This window comes from Cetorhinus maximus, chromosome 26, assembly GCF_964194155.1.
Source record: "Cetorhinus maximus chromosome 26, sCetMax3.hap1.1, whole genome shotgun sequence".
Lineage (NCBI taxonomy): Eukaryota > Metazoa > Chordata > Chondrichthyes > Lamniformes > Cetorhinidae > Cetorhinus > Cetorhinus maximus.
In genome coordinates this window covers 30692770-30715083 of record NC_135904.1, presented here as the reverse complement: position 1 = coordinate 30715083, position 22314 = coordinate 30692770, and the positions used below count along the sequence as shown (strand labels likewise).

The following is a 22314-nucleotide window of genomic DNA, read 5'->3' as shown; positions in this document are numbered from 1 at the left end:
AAATGGATACAACGGGACATAGATTGGCTGGAGACTTGGGCAGAGAAATGGCAGATGGAGTTTAATCCAGACAAATGCGAGGTAATGCATTTTGGAAGGTCTAATACAGGTAGGAATTATACAATAAACGGCAGAACCCTTAAGTGTGTCGACGGGCAGAGGGATCTGGGAGTACAGGTGCACAGGTCACTGAAAGTGGCAACGCAGGTGGATAAGGTAGTCAGGAAGGCATATGGCATGCTTGCCTTCATCGGCAGGGGTATTGAGTATAAAAGCTGGGAAGTCATGCTGCAGCTGTATAGAACCTCGGTTAGGCCACACTTGGAATATTGCGTGCAATTCTGGTCGCTACATTACCAGAAGGATATGGAGGCGTTGGAGAGGGTGCAGAGGAGGCTTACCAGGATGCTGCCTGGTCTGGAGGTTATTAGCTATGAGGAGAGGTTGGAGAAACTCAGATTGTTCTCACTAGAGCGACGGAGATTGAGGGGCGACTTGATAGAAGTTTACAAAATGATGAGTGGCATGGACAGAGTAGATAGTCAGAAGTTTTTTCCCAGGGTGGAAGAGTCAATTACTAGGGGACATAGATTTAAGGTGAGAGGAGAAAACTTTAGAGGAGATGTGCGGGGCAAGTTTTTTATGCAGAGGGTAGTGAGTGTCTGGAATTCACTGCCAGAGGAGGTGGTGGAAGCAGGTACGATAGTGGTGTTTAAGAGGCAGCTTGACAAATACATGAATAGGCTGGGAATAGAGGGATACGGACCCCGGAAGTGCAAAATGTTTTAGTTTGACAGGCAATATGATTGGCGCAGACTTGGAGGGCCGAAGGGCCTGTTCCTGTGCTGTACTTTTCTTTGTTCTTTGTTAGATGAAGGTTCCAATACTAAGATGGGGTTAATCACAAGAGGTCTGAAAATAGCTGTAGCCCTAGCCAATTTGAGAGCAGGGACAAAAAGCGGTCTGGGATGGTGACCATAGATGTTTAAACCCAAAAAATGCACAGGGAATGGTTAACCGGTGTTTTCGGTGTGATTTTCAGTATCATTACGCAATTAACTGCCCACAGCAAAGGAATCGTGTTTTTGAAGTGACCCATGAGAAGGATCCATCTGAAACTGAAAATGATGATGGTGACTGCCATGATGGAATTGTGTTGATCACTGAGAGTTTGAATCTGGTGATGAGTATCTTGATCATAGATTCCTTCAACTGTGCAGTTCTGGACAGTGGTTGCACTTCTACGGTGTGTGGCATGGACTGGCTTGACTGCTATCTGGAGTCCCTCGATGCGGAAGGCCAAGGAGTATGAAAGCTCTACCTGCTTCAAGTTTGGAGATGACAATACATTATCATCCTCCAAACGGGTAGCCCTCCCTTGTAAGGTAGCAGGGATCAATCTGTTTATCAGTACTGATGTGGTTTCTAGCGAGCTACTGCTATTGTTGAGTCGATCTGCGATGAGGAAGACTCCGATGACGCTAGATATGAAGAATGATAGAGCAGTCTTTTTTGGGAAAAATGTGGATCTCCATTTTACTCAGTCAGGCCATTACTGCTTGCCACTAAGGAAGCCAGAGATTTCTTATCAAAAAGTTCATGAAGTTTTGTTAACTACTGAGAATGAGAATTTGGTGGACAAAAAGTTCATTTGGAAATTACGTAGATGGCTTGCACATCCAGCGCCATAGAAACTGAAGACTCTGCTTCGAAAAGGATATGATCTTATTGAACAAATCACTGCTCGGTGTGAAATTTGCCTTAAATATTGCAAGACATCACTGCGACCTGTTAGCTTGCCACTAGCCAGGGAGTTTAACGATGCAGTGGCAATGGACTTGAAAGTTTGGGACAAGAATAAGGGTTTTTTTTTATTACACTTCATAGATATGGCAACCAGATTTAGTCTATCCACTGTAATACATAGTAAAGACAAAAGGACCATTGTCAATAAGGTCATGGAGAAATGGGTAGGAACAGGATTAGGACACTAACGAAGTTCTTCACAGATAATGGGGAATTCGCCAATGTGGAATTTCGAGAGATGTGCGAAAATTTAAATATCCTAGTTATGCACACTGCAGCTGAGGGCCCGTTTAATAATGGTCTTCGTGAAAGAAACCGTGTGGTAATAGATGACATGTTACATAAAATATTATTTGATCAACCAGATTGTAAATTGCAAACGGCACTGGCATGGGTGGTGCACGCAAAGAACCCTCTGCAAATGTTTGGGGGGGTACAGTCCGTATCAGTTGGTGTACAGAAGAAATCCGAAGTTACCTTCAGTGTTGTCAGATGCTCCTCCTGCTCTAGTGCGGGCTATCATTAGCTCTACTTTTTCTGCTCGTCTGAATGCTTTGCATGCGGACAGTAAAGCTTTAATTAACGCTGAGGTTTTGGAGAAAATTCAGCAGGCTCTACGGCACCGCATAAGACCATCAGGAATACAGTCTGGAGAAGGAGACATGGTCTATTATAAAAAGGAAGGCCAGAAAGAGTGGAAAGGGCCTGGCAAGGTGACAGGAAAGTAGTAATTGTGCAACACGGTAATCAAACCATTAAGGTACATTCTTCACGGTTAATTGGTACTGACTATATCTTTACAGATTCTGAACAGGACCATAAAATGCGAGGATGCACCATGCACTTCATGTACACATACACTGGGTAGTTGAGCAGACGATGGCAAATACAGGGTTGATTATGAACAAAGTAATACTGAGGTACAGGACAACCCTTTTCGTCCAAAAGGGCAATTACTCAAAGTAGGAACAAAGGTAACATATATGCCAGAAGGGACCAGTGTGTGGAGGGATGCCACCATCATAGGGAGAGCAGGAAAGGCCACTGGTAAATACAAACATTGGCTAAATGTGCAGGATGAAGGACAGGAGATGAGACCTATCGATTGGCAAACCAAGGTAAAGATGTGGAAACCCAGAAAATGCAGTATGGGTTCCGACAGTGGACCAGAAAGTGGTTGTGACCCTAGAAAAAGGTCATGGACTTGCAAACGGAGTTCTGCTCGCATGGAAGAATGATCATATAGTTGCAGTCCAGAAAGGGAGAGGAATGAGAGTAAAGGTTGTAGCTTAACAAGGAGGACTAGAAAGCAAGCTAGCAATCTCAATAGAAGGAGAAGTCCTTATGACTGAGATTCTAGTAGCTGCTAATAAATTGGAAAGTAAGCTGATAAAGGAAGCCAAATGGAAAGAGTTAGAAAGTTGGAAGGAATTTGGGGTATATTCTGAAATACTTGACACAGGACAGCTAGCTTTGTCTCATAAATGGGTCTGTACAGAAAAGGCGCTCCCAGGCAGCACATATAAGGCCAAAGCGAGATTAGTAGCCTGAGGCTTTGAAGAGAGACGAGGAGATCAGGATGTCAGAGTGGACTTGTCTACTGCGGGGAAAGTGAGTGTGAAGGTTTTTTTTTTAGCTATTTTGGCACCCTATTCCTGGGAGTGCAAATCGATTGATATGAAGGATGCGTGTTTACAGGGGGAGAAGTTTCAAAGGGAAGTTTATTTGAAACGACCCAAAGAAGTCAGGGATGTAGAAGGAAAGCTATAGAAATTGAATGTGTTTATGGGTTGAATAATGCATCAAGAGTATGGTATTTTTCCACGAGGTTTGTCCTGTTGAAAATAGGTTGCACTCAGTTAAAGGCAGACCCCGTGATGTTCTACTGGTACCATAAGGAGAAACTAGCTGGGATTTTTATCATGCATGTTGATGATTTCCTTTGGGGAGGATCTGTAGAATTTGAACAATGGGTAATCGAGGAGATGATGAAGGAATTCAAGGCAGAAGTCAGGCTTCTGGGGCCTTTAAATACATAGGTTTAGATATTAAGCAGAGCAAGTTAGGAGTGACATTGAATCAACAATCTTATCTGGAAAATGTTAATTATATCCCAATAACTTGTGGTAGATCCTCACAAAAAGAGGATCCTGCTACCAAGAAAGGAATGGAACAGTTGAGAAGCTTGATTGGGCAGTTGAACCAGTTGTGCACTCGGACTAGGCCTGACGCTAGTTATGATGTATTGGAGCTGAGTGCCATGATGAAACATGCTACAGTTGAGCAAGTTCTGAGAGCAAATAAAGCACTTAAATTTAAATTCTGAGAGATATGTACTCAAGTTTCCAGCCTTGGGTGATCCAGAAGATAGAAGGTTGGTCATTTTTAGTGATGCTTCACATGCCAATCTTCCAGATGGGTTCTCTGGCACTGCAGGGTTCATCATATTCTTGGTGGGAAAGAATGATAAATGTTGCCTATTGGCCTCGAAGGCCAAGAAAATAAAAAGGGTGGATAATTTAAATTATTCAAAGTATTCTGGTGAAATGGTGTAATTTGAGTGGAAAACCACTTATTTTGAAAACTAAGTTGATAGTGAATCAAAGATTGGAGTCCTTATTTGGAGTCATAGTTTTGAAAAAGAAATCTGTACAAATTATTGAAAACCCAAAGGTATGAATTTCAGAAGATAGTAATGATTGTATATAACACAGTAAGTACATAGACATTGGAACAGGGAAGTTGAGATGAGGTTATTGAGTATTTAACCTACTAGTTGTAGAGATGATAGCGAAATTAAAGAACAAGGTAGTTGAATTTTTTTTCTGTGCGCATCATTGGCAAGACCAGCCATTGTTGCTCATCCCTAATTACCCATGAGAAGGTGGTCGTGAGCTGCTGTCTTGTACCGTTGCAGCCCATGTGGTGTAGCTACACCCCTGTGCTGTTAGGGAGGGAGTTCCAGGATTTCGACCCAGTAACAGTGAAGGAATGCTGATTTTAGTTCCACGTCCGAATGCTCTGTGGCTTGGAGGGGAACTTGCAGGTGCTGTTGTTCTCATGCGTCTGCTGCCCTTGTCCTTCTAGGCGGTAGAGGCCGTGAGTTTGGAAGGTGCTGTTGAAGGAGTCTTGGTGAGCTGCTGCAGTGCATCTTGCAGATGGTACACACACTGCTGCCATTGTACATCAGTGGTGGAGGGAGTCCATGTTTAGGGTGGTGAAAAGGGTGCCAATCAAGTGGGCTGCTTTATCCTGGATGGTGTTGAAGCTGAACTCATCCAGGCAAGTGGCGAGTATTCCATCATACTCCTGACTTGTGCCTTGTAGATGCTTTTGAGGAGTTAGGAGGCAAGTTATTCACCACAGAATTCCCAGCCTCTGACCTGCTCTTGTAGCCACAGTATTTATATGGCCCAGTTCAGTTTCTGGTCAATGGTAACCCCTAGGCTGTTGATGTTGGGTGGATTCAGCAATAGTAATGTCATTGTTAGCTGTGGCTCAGTTGGCAACACATTTACCTCTGAGTCACATGGTTCTGGGTTCAAATCCTAATCCAGGGCTTGAGCACAAAAATCAAGGCTGGTTACTTGAGTGTCATTCCAAGGGCGGGTTTGCTGAGTGCCTATTGGCTGCCACGTTTTCTACACTTTAACATAGGCTCCATTTCAAAAAGTACTTAATTGACTGTAAAGTATTCTGAAACATCAGAGGTCAGGAAAAGCACAATATGAATGCAAGTTCTGATGCTGAACTTAATGCAATCATCCATGAAGATCCCCATTCTGACTTATAATGGAAGGAAGGTCATTAATGAAGCTGAAGAATACTGGGCCTAGGATACTATCCCAAGGAACTCCTGCAGCGATGCCCTGGGGCTGAGGTGATCGCCCTCCAACAACCACATCTTCCTCTCTGCTGGGATGAGAGTTTTCACCCGATTTCCCATCAGTTTTGCTAAGTTTCCTTGATGCTGTGCTCTGTCAGATTACACCAGGAATCAGTTTCTTATGCAAGAAAGAGATCTGTAGTTTAATTATCCACTTCTATTTAATATGGCTGTTAACTGTATTCCAGGTATAGAACTGTTTTGGATACATCCTCAGGAAGAATAAAACTGAAATTACTGATACCATATTATAGGCATAGCTGACCATGAAGACAATTAAATGTAAGTGAACTTAAGCAGGTTCCCAGAATGGACAGATTAGGTAACAAATGCCAATGAATGCAGAGTAATGCACCATGTATTATTTTGCTAGCTGTATAAAAATTGAGGCGCACAAAATTCTGGATTCCATGCGTAGGAGCATGTAATATAAGTAAACAATGAAGCAATACTGAATTTGTACAAGATATTAGTTGGAATGTTCCATGCAAGTATGTAGAATATAGGTATTGTTCTAATCTAACTAAATTGGTTGTCTCATAGGGTTAAAGTTGGCATCCTATATGCTTTTGGAAAATACAACTTGCATTTTTTTTTTATGGTGCATTTCATGACCTCAATGCCCTATGTGCTCAAGTTCCTAGAGCAGGACTTGAACCAACAACCTTTTCACTCAGGTGAGGATCTACCACTGAGCCAGAACTAGCACTGATTTTTTTTTTTAGGAATGGGTTCCATTAATATCACTTGGGTTTCAACTAAAGTGCTTTGTTAGCTCATGAAATGTTCATGCAGCTGCTTGTGAACACGAGGGAGTGCAACAATAGCTCTTATCTTCCAAACTTGGGTTGCATTTGGATTATTGCTGCACTCGATGCTTGATGGTTGCAGGTCTGTCTTCAGAGCTGAGAGCAATTTTGGATGACCAATTTCTCGCCCAACTGAACACCGTGGATTTAAAACAAAGTAATTGTTTCAATCTTAAACTTGCATTGATCCCAGTGGAAACACAACCATTCCAAAGAAAGCTTACCAAACCACTTCAACTAGTACAACGTAATGAAAATGCTCAACTGCCTGACAAAACACATACACCACAATTCAGTTGGAATGATTAATTTGGACACCTTTCCATTTCATCATTCTATTTGCACATTCGGTTGGCTAGAGTGCTTTGCTAATGAGACAATGCAATGTAATTCGTTCCGAAGAATAACAGCTGTACAATACTAAAAACAGCAAACAACTTTAATTGAAGGCGTTTTACAGTACAGCAAAAATCTTTATTAACTTTCCTCTGTTCAGTTGTTCCCAGAGTTTAGAGAACTAGGCTTCTGATGTTATGAAATGTACCTCAGTCTACATAGTGAATCTGCTCTTTTTGCATTCCCAAGATATAGTGTAGAGTTGCTGGGCTATTTTCTTCATTTCTTATAAGCTGTTGATATAACCAGTAGTCCGAGAAATAACCAGTGTTCTTTGTTTTGTATTCTGTGGTCACCCTGGTTTTATTTAATATGCTAGTCACCTGTTACCTGACTTTGCACACAGATAATTAAGCCCGCGTGCAGTCCTCGAGTGATTTTTTTTTTTTGTTTGTTTTTTGTCCCCGTTTCTTGGCATAAAGTGTGCATCTCATTGTATTTACAACATCCTGTCTGCAGCACCTCCAATAGAGGCAGTGGGTAGAAATTAATGTCCTCCCTCATGGCAAGTTGGCAGAGGGGCATTTAATTGGGCAGGAGGGTGATGGGTGGGGACCCCGCCAATGCCCTGATTAAGTCGGGGATGGGAAAATTCATGGATGGCCTTGCCTGCTGCCAATCGAGGCTCTTAAGTGGACAGTTAATGCCCACTTAATGGCTTCATCCTGCTGGTACTTACCTAGCTGTGGGCGGGAGTCTCACCATGTGAGAAGCCCGAGAAGCAAAGCTGGATGGGTTGGTTGTGAGCTTCTGGAGGCAATCTCTGGCTAATTCATTCCAAGGCAACCTCTGGCTAATCGAGGGACCTAGCATCATCGGGAAAGGAGCCCTTTGAGACTCTCTCCCCCCACCCCCACCTGCCCTTGCTGCTGACCCTTGCCAGCCATCACTCACCTGAGGCGTGGACCCTCAGTGATCTTGGGCCTCAGGAGGGTGCGTTACCAGCAGCAGCCAACGACTTCCTGGTGGTGCTGCCAAACAAAGCACAGCTCTGGCCAGAAGCGCTCAGCGGGCAAAACTTCTGCACCCCCCAGCCCAGGGCCCTTGATCCTGGCGAAGGCCTACCACTGCCCAGTTAGTGCCTGACTGGTGGACCTTCCCCATTGGAGGCAATGGGGGTTTCTTGCCAGTGGGCGGGAACCCCGTCAGCTCCATTAAGTACTATCCCGATATATCACTCCAGTGTGCCAAGTCCCCATAGGCAGCTTCTAGTATGAATATGGAAGTAGGAATTTATAATGTGGGGGGGCAGGAAATGCATGTAGACATAATATTCTTAACCTATTCATAGATGTGTCTGGCTTCATGAACTTGCAAATCTCAGCATGTTCTAGGTTTGCCAACTCAGCATTCCAGTGGCTGATAAGATTTTGTCAACCATATCAGTTACAGTTTCACTATAACTATAAGGAACTCATATTTACATAAGTTGCTTATGACACGTGTAGGGCTGATCCCTGAGCAGTACTTTTTTTTTATGCCCTCCTGTTAGTTAGGGATCTGTTGTAAACTAATTGAGATCGATTGCTATGATTAGTCAACAACTCAGTTTTCCTTGCATAATACAGTAAAAACAAATTGGATCCATTATGATTAGTCAACAACATAGCAATTCTGTTAGCATTGTATTGTGCAAGGAAAACTAATTGGACCTGTATTTCTTTATGGGAGCAAATTCTAGGTGAAGTACTAACCTGGTCTTTGATTTCTGCTGACTTTTTAAGTAACTGTAAGAAGCATTTTTTTTTTAAAGAGTGAGGAAGTATGCCTTCCTTGCTTTGCTAGTCCTCCTTTCAAATTTTTTTTGGTAATGATCCATCAGGTTGTTTTTGATTTAAATATATCAAATGTTAGAACTAGTGAAATAAATTAACTTAAGTCCAAGTAGAAATAATTGAAAAGCAAATCGATTTTGAGCTGTTAAATAATGATGTATTCTTTCAGAAACACTCAAAAGGAATCGGAGTTGAAATCTGCTTTGGCCCGAGTGAGAGTTCTGGGAGCTTCACTGAATTCCCAAGAGGCTCAGTTGGCGACATCTCTGAGCGAGAAAAAGAACTTGGAGAATGAGCTGTCTGAAGTCAAAGCTCAGCTCGCAGACGTAAGCATGACATGCCAGCAACCTTGATCCCTCCCTCCCACCCACCCCCGACCCCCTCAAAAAAAAAAAAGTTGATTCTTGTGTAATCTGTTTCATTTTTCTACAGATTAATTCGATTGCCAAAGGTGCCAAAGCACAATTACAAAGTGAAATATTACAAAAATGTGACTTGGGAAACAGGGCACAAACATTACAGGAAGAGCTCAATTTCCAGAAAAGCCTCTATGAGAAGGTAAGCTTCTAACGTTTAGAGTTACAACTGTCTGGATCCCTTGACAGGGTGACCGCACATTGAGCACTGGCACTGACTGGGAGAGACCAAAGATCAAAATTCAAAGTAGTAAGGTATGTATTCGTGGATCAGAAGTTGCTGTCAGAAGCAATAACAAAATACTTGTTTTTAAAAAAAAAAGATAAACCCACCGTGATAAAATTTTTTAAAAAAAAAATAAAATTTCCACATATCAATGGGCGGAACATCCTTATCAAAGTGTAAGGGCAGGGAGAGTGAACAATTAACAAATTAGATTCTGCACAGAGTGTAGACCAGTCGACTTGAGCAGGCTGGGGCGCTCTCCTCTGGAAAAGAGAAGGTTGCAAGGTATCCGATTGAGGCCTTCAAGATTACGAAATGATTTGATGGTGTAAACTTCGAAGGTGGGGGGAATTTAATGTGGGCGATGGGGGTCTTAGCACTGTGTCACCTCGTCGTGGGAAGGAGAGCTGCCAACCAGGCACTTAACTGGGCAATGACGGGCCCTCCCTGGGATCAAGGACCCCAGGGGGTAGAAGCCCTGCCCTGTTGAGTGTTGCTGGTCAATCAGAGGCCAGGACCTCTTCATTGCTCAGCAGCGCCACCGGGGAGGCGGTGGCCGCAACTAGTAATGCGCTCACCCAAGGCCTAGAACCTCCGTGGAACCCGGGTCAGGGGTGACTGATGGCGTGAGGGGCCCCCCCCTCCCTGCCTTCCCAATGCCCTTGATCAGCACCGAGTGTCTTTGGACGAGGAAGCCCTCAAACAACCCTGACAAAAGGTTTACTTTTCAGGCTTGCTGCATGGTGAGCACCCCCCGCCCCCCACCAGGCACTACTGGGTTAATGCCAGCAGCAGCAGGATGTGGCCCTTCAGTGGGCATTCATTGAGCACTTGAGAGCTTCAGTTGGCAGCGGTGTGGGAAGGCCGTCCATGAGCCTTCCCACCACGGACTTAACCGGAGCCGATGCAGGAAAGCACCGGGGTCTTACCTATCACCCTGCCCGATTAAATGCCCCCAAGCTTGCCATGGTGGAGGCATTAAATTCCACCTGATGTTTCCACTTATGGGCAAAACCAGAACTCTGATGTCTTTGCCAATAAATTTTTACATTTTTGTGTTTGAGCCAGTTGTGTTGAACATTGGAAGGATAAGATCCGAAATTTAAGGGTGCTATCAATCGAGCATTTTTAAACAAATGTAGTTCGCTTCCTGGATAATAAAGGATACTTTTTAAAATAGTTGTATATCTTTTTTGAAATTCATCTCTCTCTCTCTGCCCCACTTCATCCCTCCACTCCCTGCATACGGGCCCTTATGCCACCAGAGTAATGGATGAGTGACCTGCTCTGAGAATCACCACAGTGATCCGTTAAGCCTGGTGCCAATTTTCTTTTTCTCAGCGTAGCGGTTAAGTGCAATGGATAACCTGCTCCTCATCTTGTATTCCATTGTTTTTAGCATTGGTGATTCAACACCTAGTGACACTGTGCTGCAAATGTTCCTTTTGGTAGAAAATTCCAGCAATTAGTTAAAAAATGGTCAAGCCTTCAGAGGCCTGAAGGTTTCACATTTGGTCGAACGGTTCCTTGTATATTTTTATATTCTAATATCCTGTTTTAAAAGTGCACATTTGGAATATTTATGATAAATCCAATGAACTGTCTTGACTATTCTGTAACTTTGCGCTAATGTTTGTTCACACAGGAAATTGTGGAAACCAAGAGGCAGCATGAAGTTAGACTACGAGAAATCGAGGCTGGTGGTCAGCAGGAATATGAGAGCAAACTAGCTGAGGTGCTTCAACAGCTAAGAGGAGATCAGTATGAACAAATCAAACAGTACAGGGAGAAATTGGAAGGAAACTTTCATGCCAAGGTAACCTGTTCTGCTTCAAAAGTTCTGAGGAATATTCTAATACTCAAAATACTAATCCTATTCTGACCATATAGAGTTATTGCTTAAAGCTTAACTTAAATGTGAAGAAAATTACCATCCTGTGATTGGAAAATGCATTAACATTGTGTTTGTTCATGTGATGTGTGCATCGCTGGCAAGGCCAGTATTTATGATTCATCCCTAATTGCCCTTGAGAATGTGGTGGTGGCAACTGAGTGACTTGCGAGGCCATTTCAGAATCCAGCATATTTCTGTGGGTTTGGAGTCACAGGCTAGACTGGGTAAGGACAGCAGATTTCTTTCCCTGAAAGGCGTTAGTAAAACAGGGGAAGACAGTGACATAGTGGTAAAGTCACTAGGCTTGTAATCAAGAAGCCCAAAGCAAATGCTCTGGGGACAAGGGTTCAAAACCCACAATGGCAGCTGGTGGACTTTAAGTTCAATTAATTAGATCTGGGATTGAAGGCTAGACTCAGTAATGTTGACCATGAAGCTACCTTTGATTGTCGTAATAACTCATCTAGTTCATTAATGCCCTTAGGAGGGAAATCTGCCATCCTTACTCTGTGACTCCAGACCCATTGCAAATTACCTGCCCACTGAAAACCCTAGCAAGCCACTTTCTCACTTTCGAAGGGCTGGGGACAAAGAGTATGTGAATGATTAGCAGGAGAGGCAACAAGTCAACCAAAGTCTAACAAATTGTTACCTTTACCTGGTGGAAACTAATGAATAATCCATTTGCATATTCAAAACAAAAACAGAATTACCTGGAAAAACTCAGCAGGTCTGGCAGCATCGGTGGAGAAGAAATCAGTTAACGTTTCGAGTCTTCACGACCCTTCGGCAGAACTGAAGCATAGTTAGGAGAAAGGTGAAAGGAGAAAGGTGCATATTCAAAAGCTTCAGCTCAATGTTCACCCATTAAGGATTGGTGTATTTTACCTTCTGGGGCTCTGACAGGAGCTAGTTTGAAGAAGCTTAAAGACAGAGAGGGCCATGCCAATTTCATTAGCAGCTCCAGTTTCCAAACTCTGGACAGGAAATGTGCCCTTGTACATAAATCACAAAGTTAGCATGTGTGTACAGTAAGCAATTAGGAAGGCAGATGGAGCATTAGATTTTATTGTAAAGGGGATGGAGTATAAAATTAAGGGAGTCTTGCTGCAGTTGTGCGGGGCATTGTGAGACCAGGTCGGGAGTACTGTTACGGTTTTGATATCTTTAAGGAAGAATATACTTGCATTGGAAGCAGTTCAGAGAAGGTTCACTTGGCTGATTCCTGAGATGAAGAGGCTGTCTTATGAGGGCAGGTTGAGCCTATCCTCATTGGAGTTTAGAAGAATGAGAGATGACCTTATTGAAACATATAAGATTCTGAGGGAACTTGACAAGGTAATTGTTGAGAGGATGTTTTCCCTTGTGGGGGAATATAGAGCTAGGGGGCACAGTTTATAAATAAGGGATTTCCCATGTAAGACGGAGATGAGAAGTTTCTTTTCTGAGGGTCGTTTGTCTTTGGAATTATCTCTTTCCCCTGAGTGGAGCAGAGGCTGGGTCACTGGATATATTCAAGGCTGAGTTAGGCAGACTTTTGATCAGGTTGATCAGTGAGCAGGTTGAGAGTTATGGCAAGCAGGCAGGAAGGTGCAGTTAAGGTCACAATCAGAACAGCCACAATCTTTTTTGAATGGTGGCGTAAGCTCGATGGGCCAAATGGCCTACTATTTCTTATGACCTTTTAAAGGAGTCACAACACCCAGCTGAGAGAGGTCACTAAAAGAATAGGACACACGTTTAGGGTAAGCTGCTAAAGTCTGCTGAGAAGCAGGTAGACTTTGAGCAGCCTCTTGAGAAGAGCACCAATCAGTCATAAGGGATTCTCTAAACATGTTGTGGGTTCATTTATTTAAACTAGGTGCAAGAGAACATCAGCAGGGCTGTTTGTGCTGTTTTCTGCTTACAGGTGAAAGTGAAACTCAGACTGGATCACATGCTGCAGTTCCCGTCTAGTAATGGCATGCTGCTATTCCTTTAAAGACATATTAAAACATCCCCCTTTCTCTTTTAAAGATATTTCCCCCTTCCCACCCCCCCTTCCAAAGAAATATAATTATTACGATACATATACTTTTTAAGTTTCCATTACATAAGTTTGTAGGACTGGTGAATCTGAATCTCTCGAGCATAAAGATAATCTCCTGGTACACCCATATGTTGTGATGGTAACCTTGCCTGGAGGTTTCTTTAATTGCTCACAGTGATCTGTTTCATTTGGGATCTTATCTCAATGTAATGGGACTGTATGGTGATTGAGGAGCTGGAATGGTGCCCTGGGTTACTCCACCTTTGTGTGTAATGACTTCATTAGACCTTAGTTCTGAACAAACCCTTGTCACCTTAGCTGGTTACCATGTACCTTCTATGGGACCCTCAATGCAAACTTTTGTTCTAACTGTAAACTTGGCAATTCTGTATCTGCATTTTTATTGTGCACGTTGGTCATTTTCCCTTGCAGTTTTAAAAGTTGCTTTCTAGTTTCTGAGAGTAGAATGGGTCAGAGTAGGTAAATTGGCATGCACTGGTCTGCCAAACATGAGCTCTGCTGGTGAAGGAATAGTTGCACTTAGAGGTGTCGCTCTCCGATGTAACGTTGTGATGTGTAGATCTTGCTTGGGTTGTCTACTTTTGAGAATTGAGGATTTCACTGTGCATATCATTCGTTCAGTTAGGATATTAGATCTAGGGTAATGAGAAGTAGTGTGATCAATATTTCACTTTGCGCACATCCTGACAGGCTTCCCAATAAATTGCTAACCGTTATCCGTAACGACCTCCCTAGGCACACCAAATAAACTGAAAATAGCACTTGGATTGTGAGCAACAGTTGTGCATAATGTGTTGTGCAATTGTCAAATAATGGGGTACTTGGCAAAGAAGTTGATGAAGTAAGTACCACGGACGTGAAGGAGATCAGATGCGATTTTGGACTGAGGGCTGGTAGTAACTTCAAGTGGAGTTAGTGGTTCTCTGTGCTGACTTGGCATATACTCTTGACATGCCTTGCACTCCTTGTTGACGACCTCAATGTCATTGTTCATACCCGGCCAATAGACTGTCTTTCTTGTGAGTCATCTTGTTGATCTATGCCCATGTGAGTGAAGAAGTTGCTGAAGAATATCAGATCACAAAGATTCCGGTATGATGACCTGCCTGCCTTTAAAAACAATTCCTCAAGAGATGCCCAGCTTGTCCCAGTAAGGCCAAAATGGCTTCACATGTTCGTGGGCATGTTGAATTGAATCAGGCCACCCTTGAATGATGGTTTCCCACGTTCTGTAATGTGGAATCATTTGCTGTTTCTTCTTGTAGCTGTTGGTGTTTGTTTTGCACGGAAAGTACCATATCAATAGATGGACTCTGATTCTCCTGCAAGTGTAACATTGCAGCTCCCTTGGAACTGCCAATTTTGTCGAAACGTTTTGGATATTTCAGTATTAGGGTCATCAACCGAGGTGATCAGAGTAATTCCTGAGGTTGATCCACTGCATGAGGTCTGACTGATTCCATGGATTGTTGCTAGTGTGAGGTCACAGCATGCCTTAGACCTGCTGTTGCTGGGCCTTTAGACTCCACAATGGAGAACATCTGTGACACCGAGGAGGATTGGTTGTGCTTGCACTTCAGGACCCTACACATGGAATTAGTGAACTGTTGTATACTCAAAGTTGCACAATAGTAGGTTTCACCAGGGGTCTTCCATGTCTGTAGATGCATGATTCTTTTAGAATCTGCAGAGGTAGTAATTTGGCACATGCCCTTGTGTAAATCTTGGCCAATAATGAGTATTTATAACTTTCCTAGCACAGATAATTTGAATCTTGGAAAACACTTGGATGGTGTGATGTTATCTGTTTTCCATGAGATTGACGGGATGAAACCTATGTCCACCTCTGACTCATCGTGCACATCATCGTCACTTTTTGGTTTGTCAATCAGGTCCTGTGTTTCTGATGGGTTCATTTCTATTGCTTGAAGATAGACAATGTGTGTCATCTGTTTGGATCAGTGCACAGCTCTTTGTAGCTGCATCAGCCTTTGCTCTAGTGCACTGCTGCTGCCAATGGCCCTTTCTGCCACATGCCTTGCATAGTTGATGAAATGCTGGGTATTTGCTTGGTGCATGGAGAAGGCCACACCTTCCACATGTCTTGTGAGGTTTGGATGTTCTAGTGAGTATGTCAACAATTGGGGCTGGACTTAAGACCTGTAAGCTTTGTCGAGTAGCTCTTGAGTAGCTCTTTGATGCTATATGTTTTGGGCTTGTGTAGCAGGTCTTTCTGGAATGCTTCCATGGGAATGGATGTGATCACCAACTCAACAATTCTGCCTGCTCCCTGTGCATTTGGAAAATCACAATACAGACTTTTTTTTCTCTGCATCTGCTGATGAAGTGGTCTATGGATTCTGCAGGCTGCTTTCGCAATGACATGAACAATAGTTGAATACAGAGGTTTAACCTGATTCTGAACTGGTCTCCTAATGTCCATATCTTTTGGGAATCCTTTAGCTCTTCTGTTAACCCTGACTTGTTCAGCCTATGTAGACCTTCCTTTCTGATTGCTAGGTGAATTCTTCTGATTTGCTTGTCTGGTTCAGACACCTGAATCAAGAAACCACAGCTCTATAGCTGTTTAAACATATAGTAGGCCAGCTGCATCGCAATTCAAATTGGGAGTTTTGTGAACAAGTTTACAATATCACTTCCTCCTTGTTTTATTCAATTTATCGTTCAACTCTGGAGGCGCCTGTAGTAACCCTCTGGCGTGATTTTTCTGATGGTTTTGTTATTTTGTTTGACTCTCCCTGACTCACTGTCATGTCGGCCCACACTCTGGTCACTTGCCTTTCCCAACTAAGCTAACCCGGTGCTCGTTCTCTTGATGTGCTGTCCCACTCAATGAACTGACAGGCCATGCACTGCAATCTCACCACGAGGTATCCATCTGCTTACCAGCTCTTTATATGAGCACTGCCTCAGCGTCTTCCAAGCTTTTCTTTGCAGTCACCGTGCTGCGATTTCAGCACACTCTGATGCTGCGGACTCATTGCGCTCTTGACCATAATGCTGAGGGTCATCTCCTGCCATGTAACATAATCGAAAGTTGTTCACCATGTCATATCTATACTTTGCTGCCACACTTTTTGACAACCGTTGAAGACCATGTGCTTTTATAATGATATAACGGCACCAATCACTCTTAAGGGATTGTGTAAACATGTTGTGGGTTTGTTTATTTAAGATAGGCGCACGAGAACAAGGTTAGAAAGCTTGACGACATCAGCAGCAGAGCTGTGTGTGCTGTTTTCTGCTCACAGGCCAAAGTGAAACTGAGACTGGATCATATGACACACTTGCCTTCTCGTGATGGCATGCTGCTATCCCTTAAAGGCATATTACAACAGCGAACTATGACATATTTTCTTTGAGTGGGAGAAGGAAGTGGGGTAAGGTGAGAATTGCTATAACTGCTCACCCTGTGCATGTGCTTATTGCCTGTAAATAAAGAAGCTTAATTCATATTATTCTCACTAATTTGCTAATCAGTCTGCCTTCCTGAATATGGAGAAGTGCACAGCCATATGAGTGAGGAATGTGGCCACTAGTCCTCCAGCATATCATTGCATTCACAGATTATACTATTGTCTATCTAGATTAGTGATTATCAAGTGGACACTTGTGTGCGATGGAGACCTTTTCAGGGAGTCCACAATGCAGGGCTGACCTTATGGGTGGGTGGCCTGAATGGGCGACATTGTTAACAGTGAATGAGTGAGTGTGCAAGTGGCAGCTGGAAGTGCGGTCTATTACCCTGATACTCCTGCTCTTGTGCTCTCTGAGAGATGTTTTCTTTTACCACCACCTCTTTCCACCCCCACTCCCCCCCACCGCACCCCCCCACAACCCCAGTGCTTCTACTTCCTGCTTCTTACACACTCCTCTTCCATGTTCCAGCACTTGCTTTCTGCTCCGGCCCCCTACCCTCCCCCGCCAGTGTTCCTGCTCTTTCCCCTAGTGCTCTCCCTGAGCTCCTGCTAAGGATAGACAGACACAACCATCCTGCTGGTATCTGTAAGTAAATACCTGTTTTCTCAAAAGCATTATGAAAGCACACTTTACATGCAGGTCCTTCATATTATAAATACTATAATTTAAATGGGGAGCCATGATTACTAATACATTTGAAAAAGGATCCTTCAGCCAAAAAAGGTTTTGAGAGCCATCAATTTAAATATTGTATAGGAAAATGAACTGATCCTGAGGGAAATGGTGCCGTCACAGGAGTGATAGGTGACACACGATCCGGAAGAACATCCAAGACCGATTCAAAATGTCTCATATGTGCTGGTGTTGATTGATGTAGTCAGCTGCTACCCAGCCAAGGGAAAGTAGTGTGATTGATTAAGTGACTGCATGTTTGATTTAAGACCAATCATGCTTTTTTCCTTACAGAAAAGCAATAAATACTAAGTCCACCCGTGTGTTGGAAATAACTAATATTGATCGCTCCATCAGTCATCGGTCATACTTACAATCTATGGGCTTTGCGATTGTCCCATAAGGGCTCATGTGAGCAAGACTCCTGTAGTTCTGCATTGCCCTGCCTTTTTGAGTTGTTTGCGATGATTCTGAGAGTCTGCGCTAGGGCCTTTCACAACTTCTCTTTGAGTCAGTAGCCTGGAATTCACTGCTTTGGCAATATTGTTGACAAATGCCGCACATGAGACCCTGGAGCTCACTGATCTGCCGGTCGTGAATTAAACCAAAATTTGATGGAAGAATTTGAATGTGTCATAGTGAGCACAGAGTGAGTCAGAAGCAGCAGAGCTAATGTCCACCTGGGTCCAAGGCAGGCTCTGCTCCATAATAATAGCAAGCACTGAAGATGCACCTGCACCATTGTTATGGTGCAAGTTTTGAATAAAATCCACGTCGTAGTTGTACTCTTCTGCAGTGTGGGAGTCAAACGCCATTTAACAAAACAAATTCCTCAGTTCAGCTCATTTTACAACATGTCTATAAATTCATGCCACAGCTAAATACTTACTTTGGCCAGTTTCCTTGGGATTAAAGCTTGGTGCCTGGAATTTCCTCGAATTCTTCTGATTTGATCACTGTTAACTTTGGTGGAAACACTGTCTAAATGGGATTTCTCCCAATTTTGCGACAGTGATGGCACCTGATCAGGAAAACGTCTTGAGGAAATTCCATGCAGTGAAATCTACTGTAATCCTCTGAATACACTTTTTTCTTTCTTTAAAAATTTATCTGGAAGTTAAGGTGCATTTTATACATGGTATCAAATCAATTTTGCAGCTGGTTGAGAAGACACATTGTGAATGTTGATGCTTATTTGCTAGAAACGTTGCATTTCAATAGCATTTTTAAAAATTCTTCTGGGTTTAAGGTAAAGAGAATCGTTTCTTGTTTTCATTAATTTTCGGCAATTATAAAATTAATTTTTGAAAGAAATTATCAAGATGCTAAGTTTTAAGAATCTTGCTTCAGATTTATTTACCTGTATGGAAGCTGTGCCTGATTTGCTGTCCTCAAACTATTTACGTTGCTCTTCTAATACTGTTACCCTGTCACTTTGGTTTTCAGCAACTTCTATCATGAGTTTGAAGGTTGCCATGTAATTTTTCCCTTTCTCTGCCATGTTAACAGTTAATATTTTTAACTCAACATTAGTACAAAGAGTTCCACCTTGCTGTATCGACTTGTCTGCATCTCGCATGCAGCTTTCAATTGAATAATAAACGCTGTTGGTTCATTCAGTCCACTTGAATATGGCGCATTTTGCATAGGCGTGGGAGCTGGCTGCTCAGCAAACTCAATGGAAATGGGCCCTTTAGCTTAGTTAGGTTTGCTCACTACTTTTGTTAAGAAGAGGGGTCACTTTGGCAGTATTGCAAAAAATCTAGATGTGCATTATGCATGGTGATCAAGCAAATTTGATTCTCCCATCATGAAAATCAGTTTTTAAAACAATTTATTCACGGGATGTGGGCTTTGCTGGCTGGGCCAGCATTTATTGCACATCCCTAATTGCCCTTGAGAAGGTGGTGGTGAGCTGCCTACTTGAACCTCTGCAGTCCGTGTGGTGTTGGTACACCCACAGTGCTGTCTGGAAGAATTGCAGGATTTTTGACCCAGCGACAGTGAAGGAATGGCGATATATTTCCAAGTCAGGATGGTGTGTGACCAGGTGGTGGTGTTCCCATGTGTCTGCTGCCCTTGACCTTCTAGATGGTAGTGGTCATGGATTTGGAAGGTGCTGTCTAAGGAGCCTTGGTGAATTCTTGCAGTGAATCTTGTAGATGATACACACTGCTGCCACTGTGTGTCGGTGGTGGAGGGAGTGAATGTTTGTGGATGGGGTGCCAATCAAGCAACTGCATTGTCCTGGATGGTATCAAGCTTCTTGAGTGTTGTGGGAGCTGCACTCATCCAGGCAAGTGGGGAGTATTCCATTACACTCCTGACTTGTGCCTTGTAGATGGTGGACAGGCTTTGGGGAGTCAGGAGGTGGGTTACTCATTGCACAATTCCTAGCCTCTGACCTGCTCTTGTAGCCACAGTACTTATATGGCTAGTCCAGTTCAGTTTCTGGTCTATGGTAGACCCCAGGATGTTGATAGTGGGGGATTCAGTGATGGTAATGCCATTGAACATTAAGGGGCAATGGTTGGATTCTCTCTTGTTGGAGATGGTCATTGCCTGACACTTGTGTGATGCGAATGTTACTTGCTACTTGTCAGCCCAAGCCTGGCTATTGTCCAGGTCTTGCTGCATTTGAATATTGACTGCTTTAGTATCTGAGGAGTCGTGAATGGTGCTGAACATTGTGCAATCATCAGCAAACATCCCCACTTCTGACCTTACGATGGAATGAAGGTCTTTGATGAAGCAGCTGAAGATGGTTAGGCTGAGGACACTATCCTAAGGAACTCCTGCGGTGATGTCCCGGAGCTGAGATGACTGACCTCCAACAACCACAACCATCTTCCTTTGTGCCAGGAGTTTCCCCCCAGATTCCTATTGACACCTGTTTTGCTCAGGCTCCTTGCTGCCCTTGACATCAAGGCCACATTTGACAGTCACTCTCCTCACCTCAAGAGTTCAGCTCTTTTGTCCATGTTTGAACTAAGGCTGTAATGAAGTCAGGAGCTGAGTGGCCCTGGTGGAACCTAAACTGGGCGTCAGTGAGCAGGTTATTGCTAAGCAAGCGCTGCTTGATAGCACTGTTGATGACCCCTTCATTACTTCACTGATGAACCCGGTAATTAGCTGGGTTGGATTTGTCCTTTTTGTGTACAGGACATACCTGGGCAATTTTCCACACAGCTAGGTAGATACCAGTGTTGTAGCTGTACTGGAACAGTTTGGCTAGGGGTGCGGCAATTCTGGAACACAAGTCTTCAGTACTATTGCGGGAATATTGTCAGGGCCCATAGCCTTTGCAGTATCTAGTGCCTTCAGCCGTTTCTTGATACCACATGGAGTGAATCAAATTGGCTGAAGACTGGCATCTGTGATGCTGGTGACCTTTGGAGGAGGCTGAAAGGATCATCCACTCAGCACTTCTGGCTGAAGATTGTAGCAAATGCTTCAGCCTAATCTTTTGCACTGATGTGCTGGGCCCCTCCATCATTGAGGATGGAGTTACTTGTGGAGCCACCTCCTCCAATGAGTTGCTTAATTGTCCTCCACCATTCATGACTGGATGTGGCAGGACTGCAGAGCTTAGATCTGATCCGTTGGTTGTGGGATCGCTTAGCTCTGTCGATCACTTGCTGTTTGGCAGGCATGTAGTCCTGTGTTATAGCTTCACCCAGGTTGACATTTTTAGGTATGCCTCGTGCTGCTCCTGGCATGCACTCCTGCACTCTTCATTGTGTATTATATTCTGAAATTTATAGCAACAAACTATTTCAATTTGTCATTTTCTTTTAATTATCGAGATGTGGGCCGCACCAGCAAAGCAGGTGTTTATTTCCCATCCCTAGTTGGCCTTTATTAGTAAGCCACACCTTCATGAACCTCTGCAATCTGTGTGGTGAAGGTTCTCCCACGATGCTATTCAATGTGGAGTTCCAGGATTCTGACCATGAAGAAACAGTGACTTATGCCCAAGTCAATATCATGTTCAGGTTGGAGGGGAACATGATGATGATGATGATGTTCATGTGCATTGTTGCCCTAGGCCTTTATCCTAGGGCAATCATTTTCAGTATTTTTGGACTAGACCTGATTTCTTAGAAAAGGAGGAAAAATATTGCCTCATGTAGTCTGCTCTGCCGTATTGCTGCTACTCGTTTGAGGCCCACCTTTAACAAAACAGTCTTTCCCATTCTTGGGATGTGCAAGTACATTTCCACCAATGTATTAATATAGAATGCGTGATGTCTATAGTAGAAACAGATATCTTGCAGAATTTGAAAATCCTGAGGGGAATAAATCCAGCTGTGTGAAGATTAATGCAGAAACACAGAGTGAAAAGGATTGCAGGAAACATAGAAAGCCAGGAACAGAAGCATCAAGTCACTCAGGTATAGCGATGGTAGAAGGAAGGATAAGAAGCAAAGTAATTTGAATTGACTCTGGAATTATGGCATTAATTGTTCCTGTATTTATTGCTTTTTTTTTACTTCTGAATGAATTGAATCAAGATGCACTTGGAACAGAACAGGGGCTTGATGCTATAGTGCTATCTGTTTTGGCACATTATGGTTTGAGTTGACCTTGCAGTGACATCAGCTGTGCAGCTGGGAGATTTGCTGGCCCTGTGAATTCTTCTTAATGTCACTTCTTAGTGAACATGTTATGAAGCCCCTTGAAGGCAAGAGTCCATATTTCCCCCCCTTATGTTGAGAGGAGAGTTCTTTTTATTTTAGGGCCTTGTTTTTATTGGGCAGCAGGGAAAAAAATATTTTAGTTTTGTGTTCCCTTAATCCATTCAGACGGTCATATGATATGCTGAAAGAGAGTGTGTCAAAATTTTAATATGAAATAATGAAGGTGGGAACTGATTTGTGTCTTACGTTGGTTTGGAAACCATGTGCTGGGATTATCCGTTTCTCCTCTTAGTTTAACCCTTT

General features: G+C 43.2%; 1 protein-coding gene across 1 annotated transcript in view; it reads left to right on the top strand.

The window, feature by feature from the left end:
- The window catches only part of LOC144668413 (lamin-B3-like), a 68995-nt gene that overhangs the window by 7512 nt on the left and 39169 nt on the right, over positions 1-22314 (top strand). Inside the window, exons 2-4 of the mRNA XM_078530437.1 lie at positions 8842-8998; positions 9105-9230; positions 10960-11130. Coding sequence (XP_078386563.1) covers positions 8842-8998; positions 9105-9230; positions 10960-11130 — 454 coding nt within the window. The remainder of the gene's footprint in view (positions 1-8841; positions 8999-9104; positions 9231-10959; positions 11131-22314) is intronic.